The following is a 23054-nucleotide window of genomic DNA, read 5'->3' as shown; positions in this document are numbered from 1 at the left end:
TTTAGAAGCAATTGAATTCATTTCATTTCCATTTGTAAATGATAGATTGATAAATATGCTTAACACTGCAATTACATTTAATTGGTTATAAAAATAAACACTCACAGCCAAAGCTAAAACCAGCCCCTAGAAACTTGTAAATATTGGAAAAGAAAAATTGAAAATAACTTTATTAACTACATAGTCTATAATGCTTTGAGTTTTCAGATAACTATTGAATTCAATGTGTTGGTGGACCATCCAATAATAAAAATGGCACCTCCGAACGAAGTGATATGCCCATCTTTACTTACTCCCTAAGCTGCCATATGTCGTCCATGTTCCACAAGGCATCTGCCATGTCATCTGATGTCCAATCACCGTTAGCCACCTGGCATTCGGACAAGGAGGAAATGTCAAAACTGCCTCTGCCCATGCCTATCATGGCACCTGGATTGAAGCCCTCCATGTCATGCCCACAACAGTCTACATAGTAAGTCTCACTTGGAATTTGGTTGCTGCAGAGAGTGTTAACATCATACACACTTGTGACTGTTGGGAGTTGAGTAATTTCATGAGGCTGCTGCTGCAGGGAGATTTTTGTAAAATCAAGTGGGCTGGTGACTGAAACTGAGCTTGAGCTTTCTCTGAAGTGATTATTTGTGTTGTACATGAGTGTTGTGATTGGCAGTGTAGAGTTGCGGCATGATTGAGAGGAGTTTGTTAAAGCACCAGAAGAAGAAGAAAGAGAAGAGTTCTGATCCATCTTCTGCAGCAACGTTGGCATCCAAAAAGCTTTCACAGCTTCAAGAAATCTCTTGCTATTAGACTCAATATTAAGCTGGCGAGCTTGCTTCTGAACCCTTGTTCTCCAGTAGTTTTTTATTTCATTGTCAGTTCTTCCAGGAAGACATTGTGCAATTTTTGACCATCTGAAGGAATTCCCAGTGACCAAAACACACAATAAATATATATATATGTGCAGACTTTTCTTCCTGTAAAAATGAGATTAAATTCAAGTTCTTCACCTGTTTCCCCACTTGGAATGGAGTTCCAGGATCAACAGTTGCTCCTGTGGAGTCAGGTTCCCTCGTTTAATGTCAGGTTTCAAGTAGTTCAGCCATCTCAATCTGCAGCTTTTTCCAGTTCTCTTCAGTCCTGGAATCAACATAACAATCAGAAAATTATCTGACAAAAGCTAATTCAGCCCTGGAATAAAAAAACAGATTTCTAAACAAATTCACCTGCACATTTAGCAAGCATGTTCCAGCGGCCTTCGCCGTGGTGAGAGATGTAACGAGTAAGAAGAGTGTCTTCTTCAAGAGTCCAGGGCCCTCTTCTTAACTCACTGGAATTGCACTCCATTTTTGCAACACCTGCAGGAGTCTGCCTGGCTACTCTCATTTTCTCAAGTTTCTTGGTGGGTTAAGGATTGAACCCAATACAGAAAAATCCCTCCAAGCTTCAAATAAGCAAATTGGAGACTAAGGACAAGAGTGGAGTTGCATTTTATATTGAGAATAAATAGGGATTTTCATGTGCACTTAGGATAGGCTGAATTGGTGGCAAAGCTAGAGAAGGCATAGTACAACTACAAATAGGTCCAATCTACAGTTAGTGAAAGCATCAATTTAGAACATTCAAAGAAATCAAATCACAAAGCAATTACTATTTACACAAGTGAATATCTGGCCCTCTTTATTAATATCCTCTACAATGTTTATGCATTCATATATTTTCATTTTTATTTTCTTAATTTTTGTAGATATTATTAGAATTGACTATCATTTTATCTAATAGATGCTAAATTGACATATAGTGAGGGTCCACTAGCAGATAAGGGTACAAGGGAGAGTGCTCCCAAGCCTATAAACATTGTATAATAATCTATTATATGTTATTTATCATATAGTAGATAAGGTGTTATCCACTATTAGACACTATCAACGGTAAGAATCTTAATAATATTAGTATTAATAATAAGAATCCCAAAAAAAATTGGTTTATGAATGACAACCCTAGTATATATAAACACATTATTCTTGTAAGAGTGTTACACTAATTTTGTAGCAAATACTTCGATTGCAAAGAGAGGTGAGAAAATACTGCCTATGAATCATGTAGGATTGCACAACTATTTACTCTATTGATCTCCCACATAATCTTTTATTAATTATTTACCTAACTAACATTGTATTCAAAATTAGTATAAGTTCCTTAAGGGAACTGTGCATGTAAAGTACAAACAACTCATTGTCAAATTAGCAGGTAGATTGAAGTTGATGGTATTAATAAAAAATTTGAGACTTAAAGCCTAAAGAAGAGGAAGAAAGATACATTGAAACTGAAACTCTTGATGAGCTTTCTTATGGCGAATGATTCCCTTCCTTTCATTTTCCTATGTTTCTAGATTTTAGCTTTAAAAGAAACGTGATTGACTAAACAAAATATACATTATAAAGCCAAAACGTGGAAATTACTAGGCGGCTTTTAAACATGCTAGAAAATAGGATAAAAGCATTGTTTTTACCTAGAAAATAGGATAACAACCCGCTTTAAAAGATTTTTTTATTGAATTGAAATAACCAAATCATAATAAAATTGTATTATTTGATTGACCAAACTTTTAATATTTTTATTAAAAATATTAAATGAATTATTTTATTTTTAAGACAAAATAAAACAAATAATTTTAATTTAAAAAAAAAAAGTGTTGGTTCAATCCTTCTCCATATTGCTAATCCTTACAAAATTTACCAACATTATTCTGTCTGAATGTAAACTTCATGCATTCTTCAAGAGATCAACAAAACTGTAGTTCCAATCGATGTAAAATTCTGAGATTAAAATAATAATAATAATAATAATAATAATAATCCCACATTTAATGCAGCTAAGTTTGACAATGTAATGTCATTAGTTTAAGGCATAACATGTTCTTATGTTATTAGCAGGCAAATTAGTCTTCGAAATTGAAGCCTCTGTCAGACCTCTTACAAGTCCACTGGGAGGGAGCTAAGTACAAACCTTATTAAACTTGAGGAGAGATGAAAGAAATTCGGCACTATAAATTTGGAGGGGTATTAAAATTGTGTTGGCTTGTCTAGTAAAAAGATTAAGTGTAAGTACATAAAATATGAAGAGAGGGCTAATAACATCTACCAATGGTATCAAGTCAAGTTATAACAACTCCACCAAATTTTTATTAGAGCAACTGATTAACTTGAAATCTAAAAGTATTGAACCAATGATTGAATGTGTAAAAGGAAGATTATTGGATTGTCTCACATCAGTTGAAAATAAGATTAAATTCAAATCGAATTCAAACCACCATATCAAATGGGTATAGGGTTGGAATTGAGCTAAGATGAGCTTGAACAATGATTGACTTAAACTCAACTTGAATCTATAAAGGAGTGAGAGGATTATTAGCAGGATAAATAATATTATCAGATGAGGATTCAAACTAGCTTGATTTAAATGCAGCTTGAATAAGAGTGAGGTGTTAGTGTGTAAAAGAAAATCTATCTTCTTGGGGTAGCTTATACATACGGTGAGAAATGCCCACTGTCATCTATCAGTTTAAGCTTGATATCAATAATTGAAAGTGACTGTGTGAAGAGAGTTGAAGGAGAAAGAATAGAGTTTTTTGTCTATATCAAGTCTAGCTTTAATAAAATGGTGAAGGTGCCATTGTCACTTGGCAGTTTCTGCTTGACAAATGCAAAGAACTGTAGTGTGACTTGATATTCATAGCGCAACCATGACTTGAGCTTCTTGTTGAGAGGGTTGATTTATCAACAAATTAAAGATGATAAACGTGATCTTATAAACGCATGCATGCGTCCGCTGACTTGAACCCACTTCCTGACAGAAATAATACTATATTAGTGGAAACTCATATAGTACTACGATGGCGCCACCAGAGACCAGACTAATGGCTCTGTTGGAATCATTCTTAATTAATTCTATCTGTACGACGTGGTTCTTATTATTATACAACGATACATACGCACATTTTATATCTAATCATATGGAAATTGATATAATGAGAAGAACATGAGTGCAATTTGATGCAACGTAGCTGGAAATAGTTGTAAACTATGAAATTATGAATGTTAAAAGTGTTTGTGTAATCATTTATTTAAAGGATAATAGATGACAATTCTATTGTTATATAAAGTAAAAGATTAAAAGTGATTTTATTATCTCATAATAACAAAAAATAAGGAAGATATATTGAAAAAAAATCATGAAAAATAGTCATAACCGACAAGAATTCGTCGTCCCACCCTAGAGATAGAAAAGCTTCCAGCTATATTATGCCTTACCATGGACTAACATACAAATGACATGACTGGCAATTCACTATATACAGTTCACATTGCCCATAGTGTCAATGAGTTTGAGTTTGAGTAATTAAGAAGAAGTCTAATCATGGTTTGCATATTTGACAAGTTAATATCAATTGTGTCAAAGTCATTTGAGAATTGACAAGGAAAGGTAACGAACGTGAAATCCCGACGAGAGAGGTGTCATTTTATAGCTGTGAAGCACCTGCTTGCCAGCTACTTTATTTGACCCTGGACTTGAACATCTATCTAATCATATAACGTGCAGAAATTTTGAATGTTTTCTTTTGCGCTTAGTTGGCTGTTCAATATGAGCACAAAAGTCATTCATTTTTATCTCAATGATGTTACTATTTCATTGCTCAAACTTTGTAATTAGATGGAATAGTTTTCTTGGTGACCTGTTTTCCTGGAAAATGTATTATGCAAGTAAGAGTTTGACAAATACTATATGGGTTAATAATAAGTATAAATATAAATACACATATTGATGTATTTTTATATTTATATTAAAATCAATAAATTACATTATGACGTGTAATATTTACACCCCCCCTATTTATGTTAATTATTAATATCATTGATTATTAGATTAGTGATCATTAGAGGAGATTGGGAAAGTTTGATGGGCTTAAAGGAACTTTAAAAAGGCTGACAACAAGTCTGAGACCCAAGTTTTGGTGCTGAGCTTTGTCATGATAATTCTATCCTCAAAAGTTGGGAATATGTCATTTTATCACTTCTTGGGTAGGCAATTGTCATTGGACCTAAAATCTTATTAGTAAATAAGGGTGAAATCGATTTGAGTTAATTTAGATTGAATCAACATTTCTACTTAAATAAATTAATTTTGAATTGAAAATTTAATTTAATTTGAGATCGATTTGTTTGTCTATATGATAACATTGTTTATCATTTTGACAATATTATTTATTCTCTTAATAATATTATTTATTTTTTTAGTAGCCCTTTAATAATATTGGATATTAATTCAAACAAGGTTAGGATGAGTTTGAGACCAACTTAGATCGAATTATCCCTATTTACTGATAGTCATAATTCACTTTGAATCTTGAATTGCACCCATTTATTATGTTTATCTCTTTTAATTTATACACTGGCCAAAAGACTTATTCCCACACATGAAATCCATCCACTAAATTTTGAAAACCGAAATGCCACCCATGAGAAGTTAAGTTAAACAGTTTCTATTAGGAAGAAAGGTATGTTGGTCAATCCGATTTTACCAACATGTTCTTGTGATTCTCTTCATTCAATTATTCTCATTTCTCAATCCGTTGTTCCTGATCCTGACTACCACAAAACTACATGCCTTGATTTTAATCGCATCGTCCTGGAAAAGCAATCACATGTCATTTTGAAAAATTTTCCAGTTTCTTCATCTCAAATTCCAACAAAATCTATAGCATTCGGCTTTCCATGAGCACAATTTTAGGGATGGGTCTTCATCAGCAATTCCATAGTTTTCAACAGCTATAATTGCCCACTTTCTTTCAAACTCAAGGATCCAGCTAATTGCCTCAGACATATCCAACTCTTTTGTTGATTCTTGGTCTCGTACAGATAAAATTTGGACTAAAAAATAACTGTTGATTGACTTAAATGGATGATATTCACTTTGTATAGAAGGATTTCTATTAAGTTGAAGGCACCCATTTGGCCATTTCTCTGGTGGGATATGTATCGGAACAAAGAGATATAAGCAGGCCAACATGCCAAGGAAGGAAATTAAAACATATCAAGGTATCGAAGATCAGATTCAAGAGAACAACTTAGACAAGTATGGAAATGAAGCACATTCTTTTGCCACTAAACATACAAATTAATCTTCCTGAGGAATGAGAAAATAATACTGCAAAAAAAAAAAAAAAATTCCTTCTCTTTTTCCATCTTGCTCTGTCTTTGGACTAACTTATGAATGAAATGCGTCACGACCGTCGCCGCCACCCTCCGTCTCTACTTCCACGACTGCTTGACTGGAGGCTGCAATGCATCTATTCTCATCGACTCAACTTCTGACAATCAGGCCGAGAACGAACACGAAGACAACATTTCACTCCCCGTTGACGCTTTTTATGTCATCTTTAGAATCAAGACGGCGTTGGAGATGATCTGCCCCGGTGTCGTCTCCTGTGCTGATATTCTCACCGCCACCACACGTAACCTAACCTTCTGGTGATTGTCGGTGGACCTCATTACCCCATCCACCTCGGCCGCAAAGACGGCCTGATTTCTAACGCCTCTCGTGTCACCGGAAGTCTTCCAGATGAAGGCAAGAATATAGATCAAATGATTGAATATTTTGAACACAGGGGCTTAGGCACTCAAGAAATGGTGGCTCTGTTGAGTGCACACACAATTGGTTTCGCAAGCTGCAAGAAATTCAGCAAGAGGTTGCTTCATTTCTGCGCCGAAGGGGCTAGGGCTTTTGGCGACGGGTAATTTACTTTATCTCTTCTGTCAGTAAGAAGCTGATTTTGGTTATTTCACTTTGCATAAGGGCAAAATAGTTATTTAAATCTTAAATTAACAATGGATGGGTGAGAGTTTCGATTTCCAAAACTTAACGGCTTTGGAAGAATATCAAACCATGGGTGAGAATAAGCCTTAGCCTTTTGGCCTTATATATTTAACATAATGATTCTCATACTATTTATTTAGGGCAGTGCATTTATTAATTTTAAAATTAATTTCAACCGAACCATGTCATGACGTGACTCACGAGGCTTGCCCTGGCCCTGGTGTTGTGTTGGCAGCTTGTGCGGGTGGCCAGAGCCAATTGGACCGAAAACAAGAGCACAGTCGTGTACGTTTATAAATCAGACATGGAGGAGACTCTAGACTTTTCTTGCCTTCTCAACTCAACCCAGCTAACTCACACGTGATTTGATTGTCAGTTGTGACCATTTTAACTCGCACAATAAATACCCCACTACTTGAATTGATCATTACAACAAGAAATGGAAGAAGAGCGAAAGAAGAAAGTGATGGTGGCAATTGATGAGAGTGAGTATAGCCACTACGCTCTGCAATGGACTCTTGACACTCTTGGTGAAACCATCTCCAATTCTGGTCTTATAATCTTCACTGCACAGCCTTCTGATTTTATTCATGTTTATGCTTCCACTTTTGGCGCTGCTCGTACTTCTCTCTATCTGTATCTTGTTGGTTTTGTTTTAATTTAATCTTTGTGATCTGGGTTGTGATCATGTTGCGTAATAGTGCTAATTTCATGTCTTTCCAGCTCCTGACTTGATAGCATCCATGCAAGAAAACCAAAAGAAGGTTGCTGCTGCCCTACTCAGTAAAGCAAAGGAGATCTGCGCCCAGCATGGGGTAAAATTTTTCATCTTGGATATCGTCAGACCCTAAATAACTCCCACGTCAAAATACAAGTTGGGGTTTAAGAGCTCACATGGTATATAACACATATTCCCTCTGCATCCTTAAGCCATGAGAGGCATTCATAGATGCCTAACATTTCTCTGTTGTTCACATTTACAGAGGGAAGTTTCTAAACACTGGCACTGTACACAAGCTTTACAACTCAAATGACATCTTTATAATTTAAGAGTTTACGAACTATTTATGCCATGTTTTCTTAGCATTTTCAAGCATTTCTTTCATATTTTATTGATGAGAAATTTGCCCAGACGATTTACAGACATGATGATGAACGTCATTGTGTTAAATCTTTGTTCAAAAAAAAAAATCTTATGATTCACATTTACAGAAAAATTATTACTTTCTATAGATTGATGCAGAGACATTGACAGAAGCTGGGGATCCTAAAGAGGTAATATGTGCAGCTGCCGAAAAGCTCAGTGTCCAGTTGCTTATCGTAGGCAGCCATAGCCGTGGAGCAATAAAGAGGTTAGTATTCTGATGATAAATTTTGTAGGCATTGTTGAATAATTAAGAAGAAATGGCCCTTGTTGACAGTTCTTCTGGGCTAATGTGTTGCGTTCATTGAGACAGGGCTTTCTTGGGAAGTGTCAGCAATTACTGTGTTAATAATGCAAAGTGCCCTGTACTTGTGGTGAGAAAACCGACTTGAAGGCTTGAAAACCGACTTGGAAAGTGTGCAGTAAGAGTTGAAGCAATGCAGAAATAGCTCAGTTCTAGTTCTAATAAAACTTGGTGTATGCAAATAAAATTATGCAATTAATTTGCACTGATTTAATAAAATGGATACTGTTGAGTTCATGCAACCTCTTATGTATTATTTGTTCAAATGTCATCAGTTTATCTTCTGTTCAAGAACTGGGGTAGATCTAATTTGAGTTTATTAGGATCAAATTTAGAGTTTAACTCAAATGAGTTAATTTGAATTAAAATTAACTTATTTGTACATTTAATAACAATGTTTATCTCATTGTTGATACTATTTACGTCTTCTATGATATTAATCATTCCATTGGAAATGTTGGTAACCTTTTGACGACATGACTAGTTACGGAAAGCGTAAAACCAATGACTTAATAACCAAGAGATCACTAGAGTGAATGCTTGAACTAATAGTCTATTACTCCCTTAGGATAATTAGTTGTGTGATGAGGGATTGTTGGATTGTCCCAAGTTAATTCATTCATATTAGAGTAAATAACATGTTCCCTACCAAGTTTGGTGCAAAATTACTTTTTCACTTTCAAATAGTATTAATAAAATTTAGTACCCAAATTGTAACTCTGTTAATAGAAACAGTATAATAATAATACAAACGGTTGCCTCTTTGAATTGATTTTATATTTTTATTTATACAAAATTATTTAAATACCCTTATAAATTGTGTAGTTAATATAATGATTGAAATGTTAATTAGTTAGTACGATAAAATTAAGAAATGGATCCAGTAATAACAAGATTCTCTGTTTTTTTTTTGTCTTTATACTGATAAATGAAAATTGTAACTTGCAAGCAAAATAGAATAATCATTCTTTCAACAATCACAAAAATACATAAATCTCTGGAAAATAAGAGACCAAAATCCTACATTAGCGAAGTCTTGTAGTTTGAGAATGGCGATTTGGGAGGGTTTGCAATTGCACAGTCATCTTTTAAAAGTTGGATTTTGCTCTGTATTGGTTGATATGTATTCGAAGTATGGGAAAATAGGTTGGGCCAAACAAATATTTAACGAAATGATTGAGAAAAGTTTAGTGTCATGGGCAGCTCTCATTTTTGGATATGAGAAGTCTGGTGAAATGACTCATGCAAAGAAATTTTTTAATGATATGTTTGAGATTGAGAGAGGAGACTTCACTGTATAGATATAGAAATACTCAATATCAATTTATTTTTAGGATTTGATTTATCATTCAGATTTTGGACAAGTATGAATAAGCGAAAGGATGAAATGAAGAAGACAACCTATGAAAAACAAACAAAAATTGGAAAGAAGAGATAGTTTGGAGAATGTATCACTAGAAGACAAACAACATTGAATTTTGCTCTCCCAAAATGAACAAGAATTTGCTTTGAAGGAAGAGAAAATTGGAAAATATATCCAATTTTTTCATCAACGGAGTTAAAGCATGGATGGAAAACTGTTATTAATACTACCCAAGGGTGTGAAAGTGTTTTTGCATCAAACCTTAGGTTCAAAAAATGTTAATTACCTGCCATATTATAATCAAAGTATATGACTGATTGCCCAAACTGAACGTAATGTTTATTGAATGAGCACCCACAAGATATTTCACAAACGTATTGTTAAAAAGTGCAGGAAGAATCAAGTAATATTTAACGCTCCCCCTGGAATTTGATCCCCATTTCATTTGTTTTACCTGATCTTCCTTGACTGAAAGTAAGCCCAATGAATAAATGTCTCAACAATGAGCCCATTTCGCACTTTGACTGGCGGTTATGTCATTGATAAATCCAGTCAACCCTCTGGTTTTCCCAACTAACTTTTACACAGCAGTGGCTTCAAGCGGTAAACTCTTCTTTTACATATATAATCAGATCAAATAGCTGGATTTTGCTGTGTCTGAAAAACCCTTTATCAGAAAGATGGCTGAGGTGCTTTCAGTAGGAGGAGGAAGTGGCAAGAAGGTGATGCTGGCGATTGATGAAAGTGATTACAGTTACTATGCACTCATGTGGGTTCTAGAAAATCTCAAGGATTCAATCAACAAGGGTCAGTTTATCATCTTCATGGCTCAGCAACCAACTAATTATAATTACACCTTCGCGGCTTCTCTTGGCACTGCTCGCATGTATTGTCCTACTGCAGCCAGTTGAGTCTTCCTGCTTAACATGTGTTTTAGTTCACTGGTTTTTCTTCCGATTGACTGAGTGATTTTGTGTTGTGCATGTGATAGATTCGGATTTTGTGAACTCTGCTCAAGAGAATCATCGGAAGCTGGCGTTGGCTTACTTGGAGAAAGCTAGGGAAATTTGTGCTAGCAAAGGGGTATGACTGCCTATTACTTTTGTTGATTCATTTGTTATTATTATTCTCGTAACACCATTAGGCAAGTTCCAAATTAACACAACATAGAAGAGGTGTTGAATATGTATGGGTATCCCATGTCATTTGGACATGCTAATACAAAATTGGTTAAATAATCCGGGAGATGCATTTTGGGTAAAAGGATCCAAGAAGCAAAATTATGATAATTGTCTATTCAAAACGGATAATATTCAGACAATGGGTTAGACTATTGGCTTAAGATGTTAATAACAGAGTCATTCTATATTTTGTGTTTGGTGATGATAAGGCAAACCACAGTAAGTCTCATAAGCAAGGGTGAATCGAATATCCCTACCCAAATATTGGGTTTGTATGAACATCCTACATTAATCTGTAAACTCCTATGCAACGTGGATTCTCATAAGAGTGGGTGAATGTAACACCCCTAGGATACCCCTAGGGTGATATTGGGAATCCTAGATGATGCTGTGTAAATGTAACACCTCTGATATGAGATGATATTAAGTATGTATGAATATCCCATATTAATTTGTGAGCCCATGCATTGTCAATATGTATTTTGGGATACAAAACCCAAAAATAAAGCTATGATAAATTTTGTGTCTTAATTAAACAATATCCAAACTCTAAGAAGGACTCTTATACTAGAATGTCACAGTTTTAGTGAGTGTGGTGTCAAGTTTACATTAATTTTGCAGGTAACAGCAGAGTTGGTGACAGAGGTTGGGGATCCAAAAGCTGCAATATGTACTGCAGTTCAAAAACTGAACATCAATATGCTTATTCTGGGCGAGCGTGGCCTGGGCAAAGTCAAAAGGTTAGTCTCTTTCTCCTGCAACTTCATTGCAGTGCAAATATGTTGATCTGGACATTGTTGTCTTCTGATATTAACTCGTTCATACAGGGCTTTGATAGGGAGTGTGAGCAATTACTGCATTCAATATGCAAAGTGCCCAGTTCTGGTTGTGAAGAAACCACAAGCTACAACACCAAATTAGAAGTATGACATGTAAATCGTCTGCATTATGTAAATGTAGAGTTTGACATGTGACTCATCTCCAAGTTTGGATTTCAGACTTTGTGTTGTGTAAAATGCAGTGAATGCTGAAGAATGAAAGCAACTTGTTGTGAAAGTTTAGTTTAGACTTCTTTCATCATGTCCTGGAAAATTTTCTTGGAGCCTTGTTTACAATGGACTTCAACTCATATAAAATGAAATTTTGATTTTTCTTTTGGTACAAAAATAAAGGTATTTCGTGGCAACAATGGTTGGTTGGCCTTTAAAAATGTTGGGCATAATGAAACAAATTTTTAAGGTAAGTTTTTATTTGTAAAAAATAAAATCAATTAATTAAAAGATGTTGCATAAGAACAAAGTAGACATTTCTATCTCACGTGCAGAGGAAAAATCACGAAATTACACATGAATCAAGCTTTTGACCAAATGTTTATGTGCGTAAGACAAACCTCTTTTACAAGTCCTGATAGAAAAAGAGATTTATAATTGGCATATCAACACTTGAACAAAATTAAACTATCATCTTTTTTAAGGCCAAAGGGTTTATTTCCCACCCAACATTAAGTGAAATGATAAATTCCCATGGATAACTTTCAAAAATTTAAATACACACTATTTTGTTAAAATTCATTATTAAGGTTAGGAGTGAAAATGTTATTTAGATAAAAATATTTAAAAAATTAAAAATTTATCATATTTTTCTTTCTAGGTTTAAAATTTTAATAATTTTTTCTCACCCAAAATTTGAAAAGTAATCATTTTTCTCTTTGGGTTTTTTTTCTCCTTCTCTAATGACAACCACAATTATATTATAGTTTGAAAAGTTTGGATTTCAGTCTCTTGCTTGTTACTTTGTCGTTATGTTGTAATTGATGAAATTCTTTAATTTTTTTTTTCTTTTGACTTTTTGTAGTTGCCATTTTTCATATATTAATTTTGAGGAAATTCGTCAGTAATCAAAAATATATCAGCCATTATGTTATCAAAACAAAATACATGAAAAAACTAAGGATAAATTAGGTAAGTTAATTATAAATGAGAGTATTTAAATAGTTTTATATCAATAAAATCATGTAATAATAAAAAAAAATTAATTTAAAAGGGTATTATGGTAATTGTACATGTTATAATACTTTTTCTGTTCACCAAGTTATAATTTTGGTGGAAAAATGTTATTAATATCAACTATGGATAGAAAAAGTGTTTTTACACCAAATCTGGGGTGGCAAAAGGGTAGTTACTCTTTTCTAATCACTAATGGGGTGTTTGGTTGAAGTTTTTTAAAATTACCTTGGTAATCTATCTTTTATTCTCTTGTTTGGTTTGTCAGTAATAAAATATTACAGTAATCCTCTATTACCTATGCTGACGTGGCAGCACCTTCACCTTAGGTATTTAAAGATTACTGAGGTAATATTGAGTTTATTATAATTATATTATTATTTATTAATTTTTTGAGATAAAAATAAATCTATTTTTAATTAATATGACAAATAATATAAAAAATATTTAAAAATAATTATATTCAAAGGCATTTAAGTAAAATAATTTATTTGTAATCTTTTATTACCTTTAACCAAACATAATAATTATTTATACTTACCAAATTTTATCAAATATAGTAATCATTTATACCTAGTAATCTTTTAAGTAATCTATTTTCAAGGTAATCTTTCTATTTTGGTAATAAAACATTACTCAAATCAAACGCCCCCTAAAGTCTGTACAATATGCAAGTAATTTAGAGGCAAAACGTTTTCCATAAATAAAAGGCCAAAGGACTATTTCCCATGCAAAGTATGTTGATATCTCAATTTTTTTCGTTAACTTTGAGATTTTCATTCATCCATTTACAAACGGTTAAAATTAATAGTTTCAATGACAAAATTATTATTTTATCTATAATATTAAAAATAAATTTAAATTTGATTTTATTTTCTTCTCCTAAACCCTAAAAACTAATAATTTTTTCTAACTCAAGTTTTCAAAAACAACATTTTCTCTCTTAGGATTTTCAAACTTTCAGATTGAATTTTTCGATGGCGATCGGTGATCTCCAAGTAGTGTCTCTTCCTATCTAGCGTCTCCTTTTTTTGATTGTGCTCCTTCTTGTCCTCCTCGGCATCGTCTACATCAATGACAATGTCAAGGAGGATGGGAAGGAGCACGACCAAAAGGAAAAGATGTCTTTTGGAGATCGTTGGTCGTCGTCGAAAAATTTAATTGAGAGTTTGGAAACCTTAGGGGAAAAAATGTTATTTTTGAAAACTTAATTTGAAAAAATTGTTAGTTTTTAGGGTTTAAAAGAGGAAAATGATATAACGAATAACTAACGAACTTAGTTAATTTTAACTATTTATGAATAGGTAAATGAAATTTTCAAAATTAATGGAGGGAATTAGGGGATTAGCATACTTTTTCTGGGCTGGGGTGGTGTGGCGCAGAAGTCCTCTGGCCGAAATAAAATTAATGTTTGGTGAGGGATCAAAATCAATAAGAAAGATTCTCAATGATTTTTTTTTTTACTATTAATTTATTATAATATATTATTATTTTATTACCATAAACAAAAAAATAACAAAAGATAGAATGAAAATTATTCCTTAAAAGATTTGAAATCTCTTTTGTAATAAACCTTTTCATAACTTGGGCCACTTTTTGGGCTTCTGGTTACTGAACATGGGCTAATTGTAGGCCTAACAGCATTTTCAATTTTTTTTTTTTCAAATGAAATTACTTCACTTATAAGAGTTTTCTTTTTATATGAAATTTTAGTCCATTGTGGATTCAAATTCAATTGATTTAAACTCAAATTTATATTTGATTCAAACAAATCAAATCTAAATTGTATATATAATTTGACTCAGATTTGAGAGTTCGTCGATGTTATTGTTTTGTAATATTTTTCTCTGATGATTTTTTTTCTTATTATTTGGTGACTCATTATTCTTTTCTCTAATATCACTATTCACAACCAGTTGAACCAAACTCAATTTTCAATTAACAATTCTAAATTCAAGTGAAGCTAGAGCTCACTTTTGGTTTTTGCTCAGTTAAACTTGAATCCATCTCTAACTGTCTATACAAGATTAAGAGTTTGTTTATTTCTATGCACGAAATGTTTTGTCTTTTTTAAATTTTTAACTAAATGATCTCATACTTGATTTGGCTTAACAAGCCACTTACAATGTTAGGTATTTATGTTTACACTTATTGAGGGTCTGCAATGTTGGTCAACTTTCATCTTTGCATTTTATAAAGTCTACAAGTGCCAATTATCTTTTACTCTACTTCTACACCTAACAACATAAACAATAATTACGTATCAGTGTTGGATTGAATTAAAATCAAGTCTAAACAATGACTAAATTAAGATTGATTTGAATATAAAAAAGCAAACTCAAGATCCATTAGAGATTGATGAACTTGAATTTCTTTAGCTTGGGCTTTGCTCTATTTATAGAATAAATGTTCGAAATTTATTTGAAAATAACTACTTGACTTTAAATTTGATTAAAACCAAACTTGGACTTGAATATTTGAATTAATTTGAACTTAATTTATTTACAAATACGAGTTCAATTCTTGATTAGAGTTCAAGCTAAATTTGTTTATGAAAATAATCTAATTTTTAACTTTGGCACTTCTACAAATGTTGGGTCCGAATGAGTAAACAAATTGACATTAACAACTAATGAGACTTCAATTTGTTTTTTTTAGCCGTGACCAATATTTGCCCTTTTTATATATAATATTACTCTTGACATGATGTACACATGCATCTGCCCACTTGAAAGGTCAAAAGTTGGGTTCCCGAGGATTCAACGTTTAAGCGTGGTTAGGTTACGTGGCTAAACAGATATTTAATTTTCTTGCTCATTGACTAAAATTAAACTACCATTTCTTCAAGATTTTGCCAATGCTCTCTGCAAACATAGATTTGAATGAGAAAGTTCATAGAATTAAAGATTTTAATCACTCCATAATACATCTCTAATTGTCATTCTTGAATCAATCCATCTCACTAACACTGAAACTAATCATAATTAACACAGATTTACAACCCAAAATCAAAAACCATTATTGAAAAATATCAAGTAATGAACATAGTAAGAACAAAAACAAGCCTAAACTGTCTGTTAAATATCAAGTAATCTTCTCCTAACATTCTGGTAATTCCTTGAAGAACTCAAACACCGAAGGCGAGATGGGATTCTTCGTATTTGGAGAATTGTAATGAGAAAATCTATACATTGGCCTTGGCGAACAGAAGAAGTCAGTTGAATTCGGCGTGAAGAGAGGAATATCAGCGAGAAAAGGGTTTCTGGGAGGATTCATAATAGGAGAAACATCAGCATCACTATCAAGGGGTTTTTTTTCTTCTTTTTCAAGATTAGGGTTTTTCTTATTATTAGCTTTTTCTTGTTCTTGATCATCATCGCGGGAAAGTCCAGTGAGCTTTTGCACCAAAGCCATAAAGTCTCTGGCCTGCGTATGAATAACCTTTGGCGACTCCGTGTATATAATAACCGGTTGTTGGCGCTGTTGCTTTTTGTTGATTGCATTGAGAGCTTGAGCTTGAGCTTGAACAACCCCGGATAAAGAGGATGATTTGTGAATGGCGTGAGAATCTTTGTTGATATTTAATGGAGATGGGCGAGGGCCATTGATAATGAACTCCTCGTTGTGGTTACTCCTTGAACGTTCACGATGATCTTCATGGAACTTTTTGGGGCTCATGGCGGCGGCCACTGTGTGTGTATGAGCTCAGTTTGGTTCCAAATTTGAAGGGTTTTTGATTGAAAATGGAGATGAAATGAGAGATTATATAGGAGGCTGGTTCTGAAGAAGAGATTGAGCCAGCGATTTTGACCATTGACAATTAACAAAGATGAATAGTATATGCACTTTGGCGTCTGAAAAATGCTTGCCAGCCCTACCTATTTTATTTTAATTTATCGATAATTTCATTTACCTCCACAGATGTTTTGAAAAAGATTTTGTTCACCCAAATGTTTATAAAGTGTACAGACATGTACTCTCACTGGGAGTTATTTTTTTATAATTAGGGGTTGATTCAATCGAAATCATAATGTCTAACTCAAACCTCATTTCATTTGAGCTAGTGCATACTATATAATATTATTAACAATATAAACAATATAGTTGGAAGGGTAAATAATGTTATTAGCATAACAAATAAAATCACTAAATCACATCAACCTCGACCAATAACTAATGAATCATGTTATAATAAAATTTATGAAAAAGATGAACTATTTTGAACTAATAAATTTTTTTATTTAAGAGAAGATACCTGTTATAATCGTTTAATAAATTATATTGACTTTTGATATAACAAAACTTGATTAAAGTAAATGGATTCATGTCGTGTTAGGATTTTACAAAGATTACTTTCAGGGGCTCTTATTCAATCCTCGAGAGGCAAATCAATAGGGATATTAATACAATTTCCTTGAGGGATGTTCTTGTAAGAGTTTTAAAACAAGTGGGTTTGAGGAGGTTTCTGAAACCTGAAGGAAGCTCTTAGAATTTTCCTTTGGGCGTCATTGGCGGCTGCCAAAGTATAATTAATTACTATAATTAAGACGTGTCAACTTAGTCATTAATTTGTTAAAACAAATTGCGTCACATTTTGATTTCATTTTTTTCATAATTTTTTTAAAAAAAATTGTTTTAATAATTTTAACTTATATTATAATTTTTCAGTTTATTTATTTTTACTAAATTTGATGAAATATAATTAGCAACTTATTCAGTAGAAATTAATGTCCTTTCTAAGGAAATTGCTGGGAAATTTAGACTTTTAAGTATTTATTATGAATTTGAATTTAGAAAAAGAGATTAAAGGATACATTGACTAAAATATTGTGAAGGGAGCTCATTTTTTGGTCAATTTGAGGTTCTCAAAAGTGTAAATTTGTACCATATTACACTTAAACTTAATTTCATCACCGACTATGATATTTTAACACATTCATTTGGCATTAATAAAGATTAATCACTTGAATTGCAATAATATTATATCAACAACAACAAAAAATTAAAAAAAAAAGATATATTACAATAAATAAGATTAGGGGTATTCAAAATCGAATAACCAAACTAATTTAGTGTATTTTTAACTGTATCAAAATTTTAGTTTAGTCATATTGTAATATGGATGCTTGGAGAAAACACCACGTACTTATACTCAAGTAGGGATTAATTCAAATCGAGTTGGTTTAACTCAAAAGGACAAAACTTGAGCTACAGTTCTAACTTGATAACTCAGTGCATGTTTAATTCATTCATCTTTCAAGTAACATTATTTATTTCAATAATGATATTGTTAATTTATTCAATGATATTGTTTACCTGACGATTATACTATTCATTTTATTGACATCATTCTAATGATAATAAATACTAATTTAAACAAACTTGTACTTGATCTAGGTGTTATGGATTAAAATTGAGCTCAAATCAGTTTTTGACTCATTTCAAATCCATCCCTATATTTAGGGGTGGATTCGGGTTGGCCCAAGTCCAAACATCCCTTGACTCAAGTTCGGCTCTAATAGAAAATGGTCTAGCTTGAATTTTGCTAGAATTCCTAAAGCCAAAATTAAGTCTAATGAAAAATGATTCAGCTTAGTTCGATTCAAGTTTGACTTAATTTCATAACTCGAATTTGTAGTTTAATTCAGTTCAAATTAATGGTTCGAATATAAAACTCATATTCGTAGTTTAAGTTTGTGGTTTATTAATAAAATGATATCGTTTCACTTAAATAATATTTAAAATTTTTTATTCGAACTGAACCGAATTATGAATTCTAACTATCAATTTGAACTACTAAATTTGAATTGATTCAAATTGAATTGAGTCACAAATTGAAAATACTAATTTGAGCCACGAATTGGCTCTAGTTTAATTTGATTTAAAAAATAAATCAAATCTTTTAGCTCAAATTTAATTAAAATTTAAATTAAATAAATTTGAGTTAAGTTAAATCGAATCGAATTAATTTAGATCATATTCAGGCCTACCTATCTTCAAGGTTGTAAATTTGAACACTTTCTTCAATTAGTGAGTATTAGATTATTGCGTGGTCTCATTTATTACTTATACAAATAGCGTAAGCTAGAAAAATAAATTTTAACTTGAACCCGGGGGTAAATTTGGAAATATAATTCAAATATTTCAACTATTCAACAAATTGGGTGGGAGACAATGTAAATTTGTCAAAAGCCATTTTATGTTTGGTCGAAAACGGCGATCAAATGAAATTTAATAATACGTGTCCTCTAACTTATAGGCAATTAATATTGACGCTTGACTGTCCAAAATGTCAAATCAACAAAAATGCTGATGTTGGCAACCTATTATTATTTACAAATTAAAATAGGATAATATTATCTGTATTTATTTATTTATTTTATATAATTTTAGTAAATAAATAATATATTATTATATAATTAGATATTATTTTATTTTTAATTTAAAATTATTTAATTATATAATAATATATTATCTATACATATAAATTATGTATAAAAATTATATATATATATATATATATATTTTTATTTATTAAATAATATTATACATATTTATTTATCAGTATTTTTTTTCTTTATTATGATGTAAGCACATTTAAGAAAAATATAATATTATTCCAATCTTGTTATCCAAAACTGGAAAAGCATTTGCCCATAATCCATATGGCAATGCCCACATTGGTTTTCAAATTGTATTCAATTCAAGAGTAATAACAGCACCTCTAGAAATTCCTCAGCTTATTCAAGATCGAACAATCTTATTCTAATCAAACGGGCTTATGCTTTTCAAAGGATATATTGACTAAAATATTGTGAAGGAGGCTCAATTTGAGATTCTAAAAAGTGTAAATTTGTACCATATTAAACTTAAACTTCATTTCATCATCAACTAATATATTTTTTATATATTCATTTGGAATTAATAAGATTAATCACTTACTGAAATAACAACAAACAAATAAGGTTAGGGGTGTTTAAAATTAGATTACCGAACAAATTCAGAGCCATATTGTCAGATGGATGCTTAGAGAAAACAACAAAAATTTAAATTCAAGGATAGGTTTGAATCTAGTTGACTTGACTTAACTCGAATGAGCCAAACTTGAATTAAAATTTCAGTTTGACAATTTTACTAGAATTCAATTCGTTTGTCTTTTAATAATATAGTTTATTCTGTCAATAATATTGCTCACTTATCTTATGATATTGTTCACTTAGTTGGTAATGTTATACATCTTATTTGTATTTTTTTTTACGACAATATATATAAGTTTAAACAAGCTTGAAATCGATCTATGTATTATGAATTAGAATTGCGTTTAGGTTAACTCTTAACTCGACTAAAATCCACCCTTACATCTACACAGTTGTAAAATATGAACACTTTGTTTAATTAGTGAGTATTAGGTTATTGGTATTATAATCTTTTTCTAATTGTATGATCTCATTTGTTACTTATACATATAGGTAAACTAGGAAAAAAAGAATTGACTAGACCCCATATGTGAATTTGGAAAATATTATTCAAATATTCAATTCAATTATTCAACAAATTGGGAAAGAATCTAATTCAAGCAAATGAAGTTTTATAATATATGTTTCCTTCATTATAGGCGATTAATATTGACATTTGATGGTCGAAAATGTCAAATGGACAAAAATACAAATGTTGACAATCTATTATTTAGCAAATAGATTATAAATAAAAAGAGTGAATTACATTTACCCACCCAAGGTTTAGCTTTAAATATATTTTTATCTTTAATTCACATAAATGACATTTTTCACCCAAAATTAAACTTTGTTGATAAAACTATATTATTAAAGAAGTGAAATTAATTATCATTTTACCCTACTATTTCATTTTTCAAAATTATCATATAACCCTAAATTAAAAAAAAATTAAAATAACTTTTTAAATATTTAAATTCTATAAAAAAAAAAACCTTTTATTTTCACTTTCACTTTTTCTTCATCTCTTTCTATAAATTACTATTTTACCCTTACAGTATTAGTTTTTCAAGCAGAGTTTGAGTTTGGGTGAAAAAATGTTATTTATATCAACTAGAGGTAAAAAAATGTCTCAAAGCTAAACCTAGGGCAGGAAAATGTTATTCACTCTAAATAAAATATCTCCACACATGATTGTTCAGATGAGTTCAATGGTTTTCATAGTTTTATTTCGATGTTAAGCATATTAAAGGAAGATATAATACCAATCCAGACTTGTCATCTAAATCGGAGAAAACATTCGTGTGTAATCTATATGACAATACTTCCATTGGTTTTCATAATGTGTCTGGTTGATTCCAGTTCAACAGTAATAACGGAATCCCAGCTTATTCAAGAACAAACAATCTTATGCTAGTCAAAGGCAAGTAATATTTACTTAACAACAGTAATAAAAAATTGGTGGGTTCGTATTCATTTTGAATTACAGCACTAATTAATACAATATAGGTAGCTAGTTAAGGCAAGTAATATTTACTTAACTATAGTCAAAATTTTATTCAAGAAAATTGACATCATTTATTGTCATATACATCCATTTTATACTTTGAAAATTCTTTGAAGCCCTATTTTAAATTGAAAATATCATGTGAATATTTTCTTCATGGTTTTAGTAATAGACAAATATTTGAAATAAAACAAAAGACTTTATTAATTAATTATGAAAATTTATAATTAGGCTTTATAAAAGAGTTAAAAGGTTAAAATATCATACTGTATGAATATATCTACTAGGGGTGATTCAAGTTAAGTTAAACTCTAATAAAGTTTAGCTTAAGCTTAATTCAAACATAAAATTACTTAAATGAAGCTCGACTTGTTTAAATTACTAAAGAAGAAGAATACTTGTTGAAGAAAAAGAAAAATCATCGACGATGTGAATTTCGATTCGAGTTGAGCTTAACAACAATCCGAGTTTAAACAACTTGAATAAAATGCATCTCTAATGCCTACTAGTCATTTCCAAAAAGATTGTGTATATATATACACTATATATACACATACGAGTAGAAGATAATGATAAAAAAAAATTTAGGGCAAAAAGGGGGGCCTTGGTTGAGCCCATAAATTACTGTGAAATATGCCATTCTATAGACTCTACATTCAAAATCCTAAAATATACGTGCATTTGATTCTGGTTCTACTTCTTGTTTTTCAACAGGCTCGTTTTCCAGCCCCCTTACCCATATTTGGAATAAGTTAATTTCTTCCTGTTTACATTTATTGTTGTCCCAGCAGAAATTTTGGTTGTATTATCGGAAGACTTAAAACAGGGGGATTTGAGTTAAAACAAACCTGAATAAGAGTTAACTCAAGCTTGGATCATATCGAGATATGGTCGCTTGTGATCAAGTTCCACTCATGCACCTGCTCAAGCTCTATCTATCTTTTAATTTATGGATAATTTCTTTTGAATTCTTAAAAGTTATGCAAGTAGTAGATGGGAAATTTACTACGTCATAAGTGAAAAAAGGCGTGTAGCTTTTCATGTAATTTTCAAGAAACTTACATAGATAAGATAAGATTACATTGGAGGTTGGTTTTGAAGAAGAGATTGAGCCAGCGATTCTGACCGTTGACAATTAACAAAGACGAATGGTATATGCGTTTTGGTGCTTGAAAAATGTTTTGCCAGCCCTATCTATCTTTTCATTTATGGATAATTTCTTTTACATTCTTAGATGTTGGGGAAGAGACTTTGTTTACCCAAATGTTTATAAAATTTAGATACATCTCCTCTCGCTGTCAATTACTTCTGATAATTAGGGATGAATTTGACCAAGCTAAATCGAGTTTGGGTCAATTTGAGTTTAGATTGAAGTCGTAATACCCAATTTAAGTTTGAGCTAATATATACTTAATAGAATAATATTACGTATACAAATAATATGTACAACCAATAATATGTAATTATGTGATAGGGTAAATTAAAATTATAAATAAACTAATATACAGTTACATCGTATATTTTATTCAATTGATAAATAATATTATTATATTTTACGATAATATATATACAAATATTCAATAAACTGTGGATCATTTGTATACAAATCTGTGGATCAGGGGATAGTGTGTCTCTGTTTATTATTTGATCCTTATTCTTTTTTGCTTTTCTCAAATAATATTTTTAGTTTATATGTATTGTTAAGCATTTCACCAATATTCAATAG

The 23054-nt window shown here is 31.5% G+C and overlaps 4 protein-coding genes across 4 annotated transcripts; 2 read left to right on the top strand and 2 right to left on the bottom strand.

Moving 5' to 3' along the window:
* LOC123215988 (transcription factor MYB62-like) lies at window positions 1-1634 on the bottom strand. Its single transcript, XM_044636320.1, has 3 exons — window positions 1224-1634; window positions 1008-1137; window positions 1-911 (listed from the first exon to the last, which is right to left on the bottom strand). Exons 1-3 carry the CDS (start codon window positions 1381-1383, stop codon window positions 290-292), a joined length of 912 nt encoding a protein of 303 aa, XP_044492255.1. The 5' UTR covers window positions 1384-1634; the 3' UTR covers window positions 1-289.
* Window positions 1635-7286: 5652 nt separating this feature from the next.
* On the top strand, window positions 7287-8563 carry LOC123215990 (universal stress protein A-like protein). The gene is made up of 4 exons (XM_044636323.1): window positions 7287-7493; window positions 7597-7688; window positions 8107-8225; window positions 8331-8563. The coding sequence occupies exons 1-4, from the start codon at window positions 7313-7315 to the stop codon at window positions 8407-8409; spliced, it is 471 nt and encodes a 156-aa protein (XP_044492258.1). The 5' UTR covers window positions 7287-7312; the 3' UTR covers window positions 8410-8563.
* A 1710-nt stretch (window positions 8564-10273) lies between these two features.
* Window positions 10274-11921, top strand: LOC123215989 (universal stress protein YxiE-like). The gene is made up of 4 exons (XM_044636321.1): window positions 10274-10590; window positions 10676-10767; window positions 11487-11605; window positions 11693-11921. Exons 1-4 carry the CDS (start codon window positions 10365-10367, stop codon window positions 11784-11786), a joined length of 531 nt encoding a protein of 176 aa, XP_044492256.1. The 5' UTR covers window positions 10274-10364; the 3' UTR covers window positions 11787-11921.
* Window positions 11922-15741: 3820 nt separating this feature from the next.
* LOC123215987 (VQ motif-containing protein 8, chloroplastic) lies at window positions 15742-16623 on the bottom strand. Its single transcript, XM_044636319.1, has one exon. It carries the CDS (start codon window positions 16544-16546, stop codon window positions 15968-15970), a length of 579 nt encoding a protein of 192 aa, XP_044492254.1. The 5' UTR covers window positions 16547-16623; the 3' UTR covers window positions 15742-15967.
* Window positions 16624-23054: the final 6431 nt, after the last annotated feature.

Source organism: Mangifera indica, chromosome 5, assembly GCF_011075055.1.
Source record: "Mangifera indica cultivar Alphonso chromosome 5, CATAS_Mindica_2.1, whole genome shotgun sequence".
Taxonomy (NCBI): domain Eukaryota; kingdom Viridiplantae; phylum Streptophyta; class Magnoliopsida; order Sapindales; family Anacardiaceae; genus Mangifera; species Mangifera indica.
Note: the sequence above shows the minus strand (reverse complement) of the source record. Positions and strands in the feature narration are given on the sequence as shown.

Coding starts and splice junctions, on each gene's coding strand:
- LOC123215988 (XM_044636320.1), bottom strand. CDS start 1,383: ATGAGAGTAGCCAGGCAGACTCCTGCAGGTGTTGCAAAAATGGAGTGC. Junction 1,138..1,223: donor CATGCTTGCTAAATGTGCAG/GTGAATTTGTTT, acceptor TGTTGATTCCAG/GACTGAAGAGAACTGGAAAA. Junction 912..1,007: donor CATTCCAAGTGGGGAAACAG/GTGAAGAACTTG, acceptor GAATTCCTTCAG/ATGGTCAAAAATTGCACAAT.
- LOC123215990 (XM_044636323.1), top strand. CDS start 7,313: ATGGAAGAAGAGCGAAAGAAGAAAGTGATGGTGGCAATTGATGAGAGT. Junction 7,494..7,596: donor TTCCACTTTTGGCGCTGCTC/GTACTTCTCTCT, acceptor ATGTCTTTCCAG/CTCCTGACTTGATAGCATCC. Junction 7,689..8,106: donor AGATCTGCGCCCAGCATGGG/GTAAAATTTTTC, acceptor TACTTTCTATAG/ATTGATGCAGAGACATTGAC.
- LOC123215989 (XM_044636321.1), top strand. CDS start 10,365: ATGGCTGAGGTGCTTTCAGTAGGAGGAGGAAGTGGCAAGAAGGTGATG. Junction 10,591..10,675: donor GTATTGTCCTACTGCAGCCA/GTTGAGTCTTCC, acceptor TGCATGTGATAG/ATTCGGATTTTGTGAACTCT. Junction 10,768..11,486: donor AAATTTGTGCTAGCAAAGGG/GTATGACTGCCT, acceptor TTAATTTTGCAG/GTAACAGCAGAGTTGGTGAC.
- LOC123215987 (XM_044636319.1), bottom strand. CDS start 16,546: ATGAGCCCCAAAAAGTTCCATGAAGATCATCGTGAACGTTCAAGGAGT.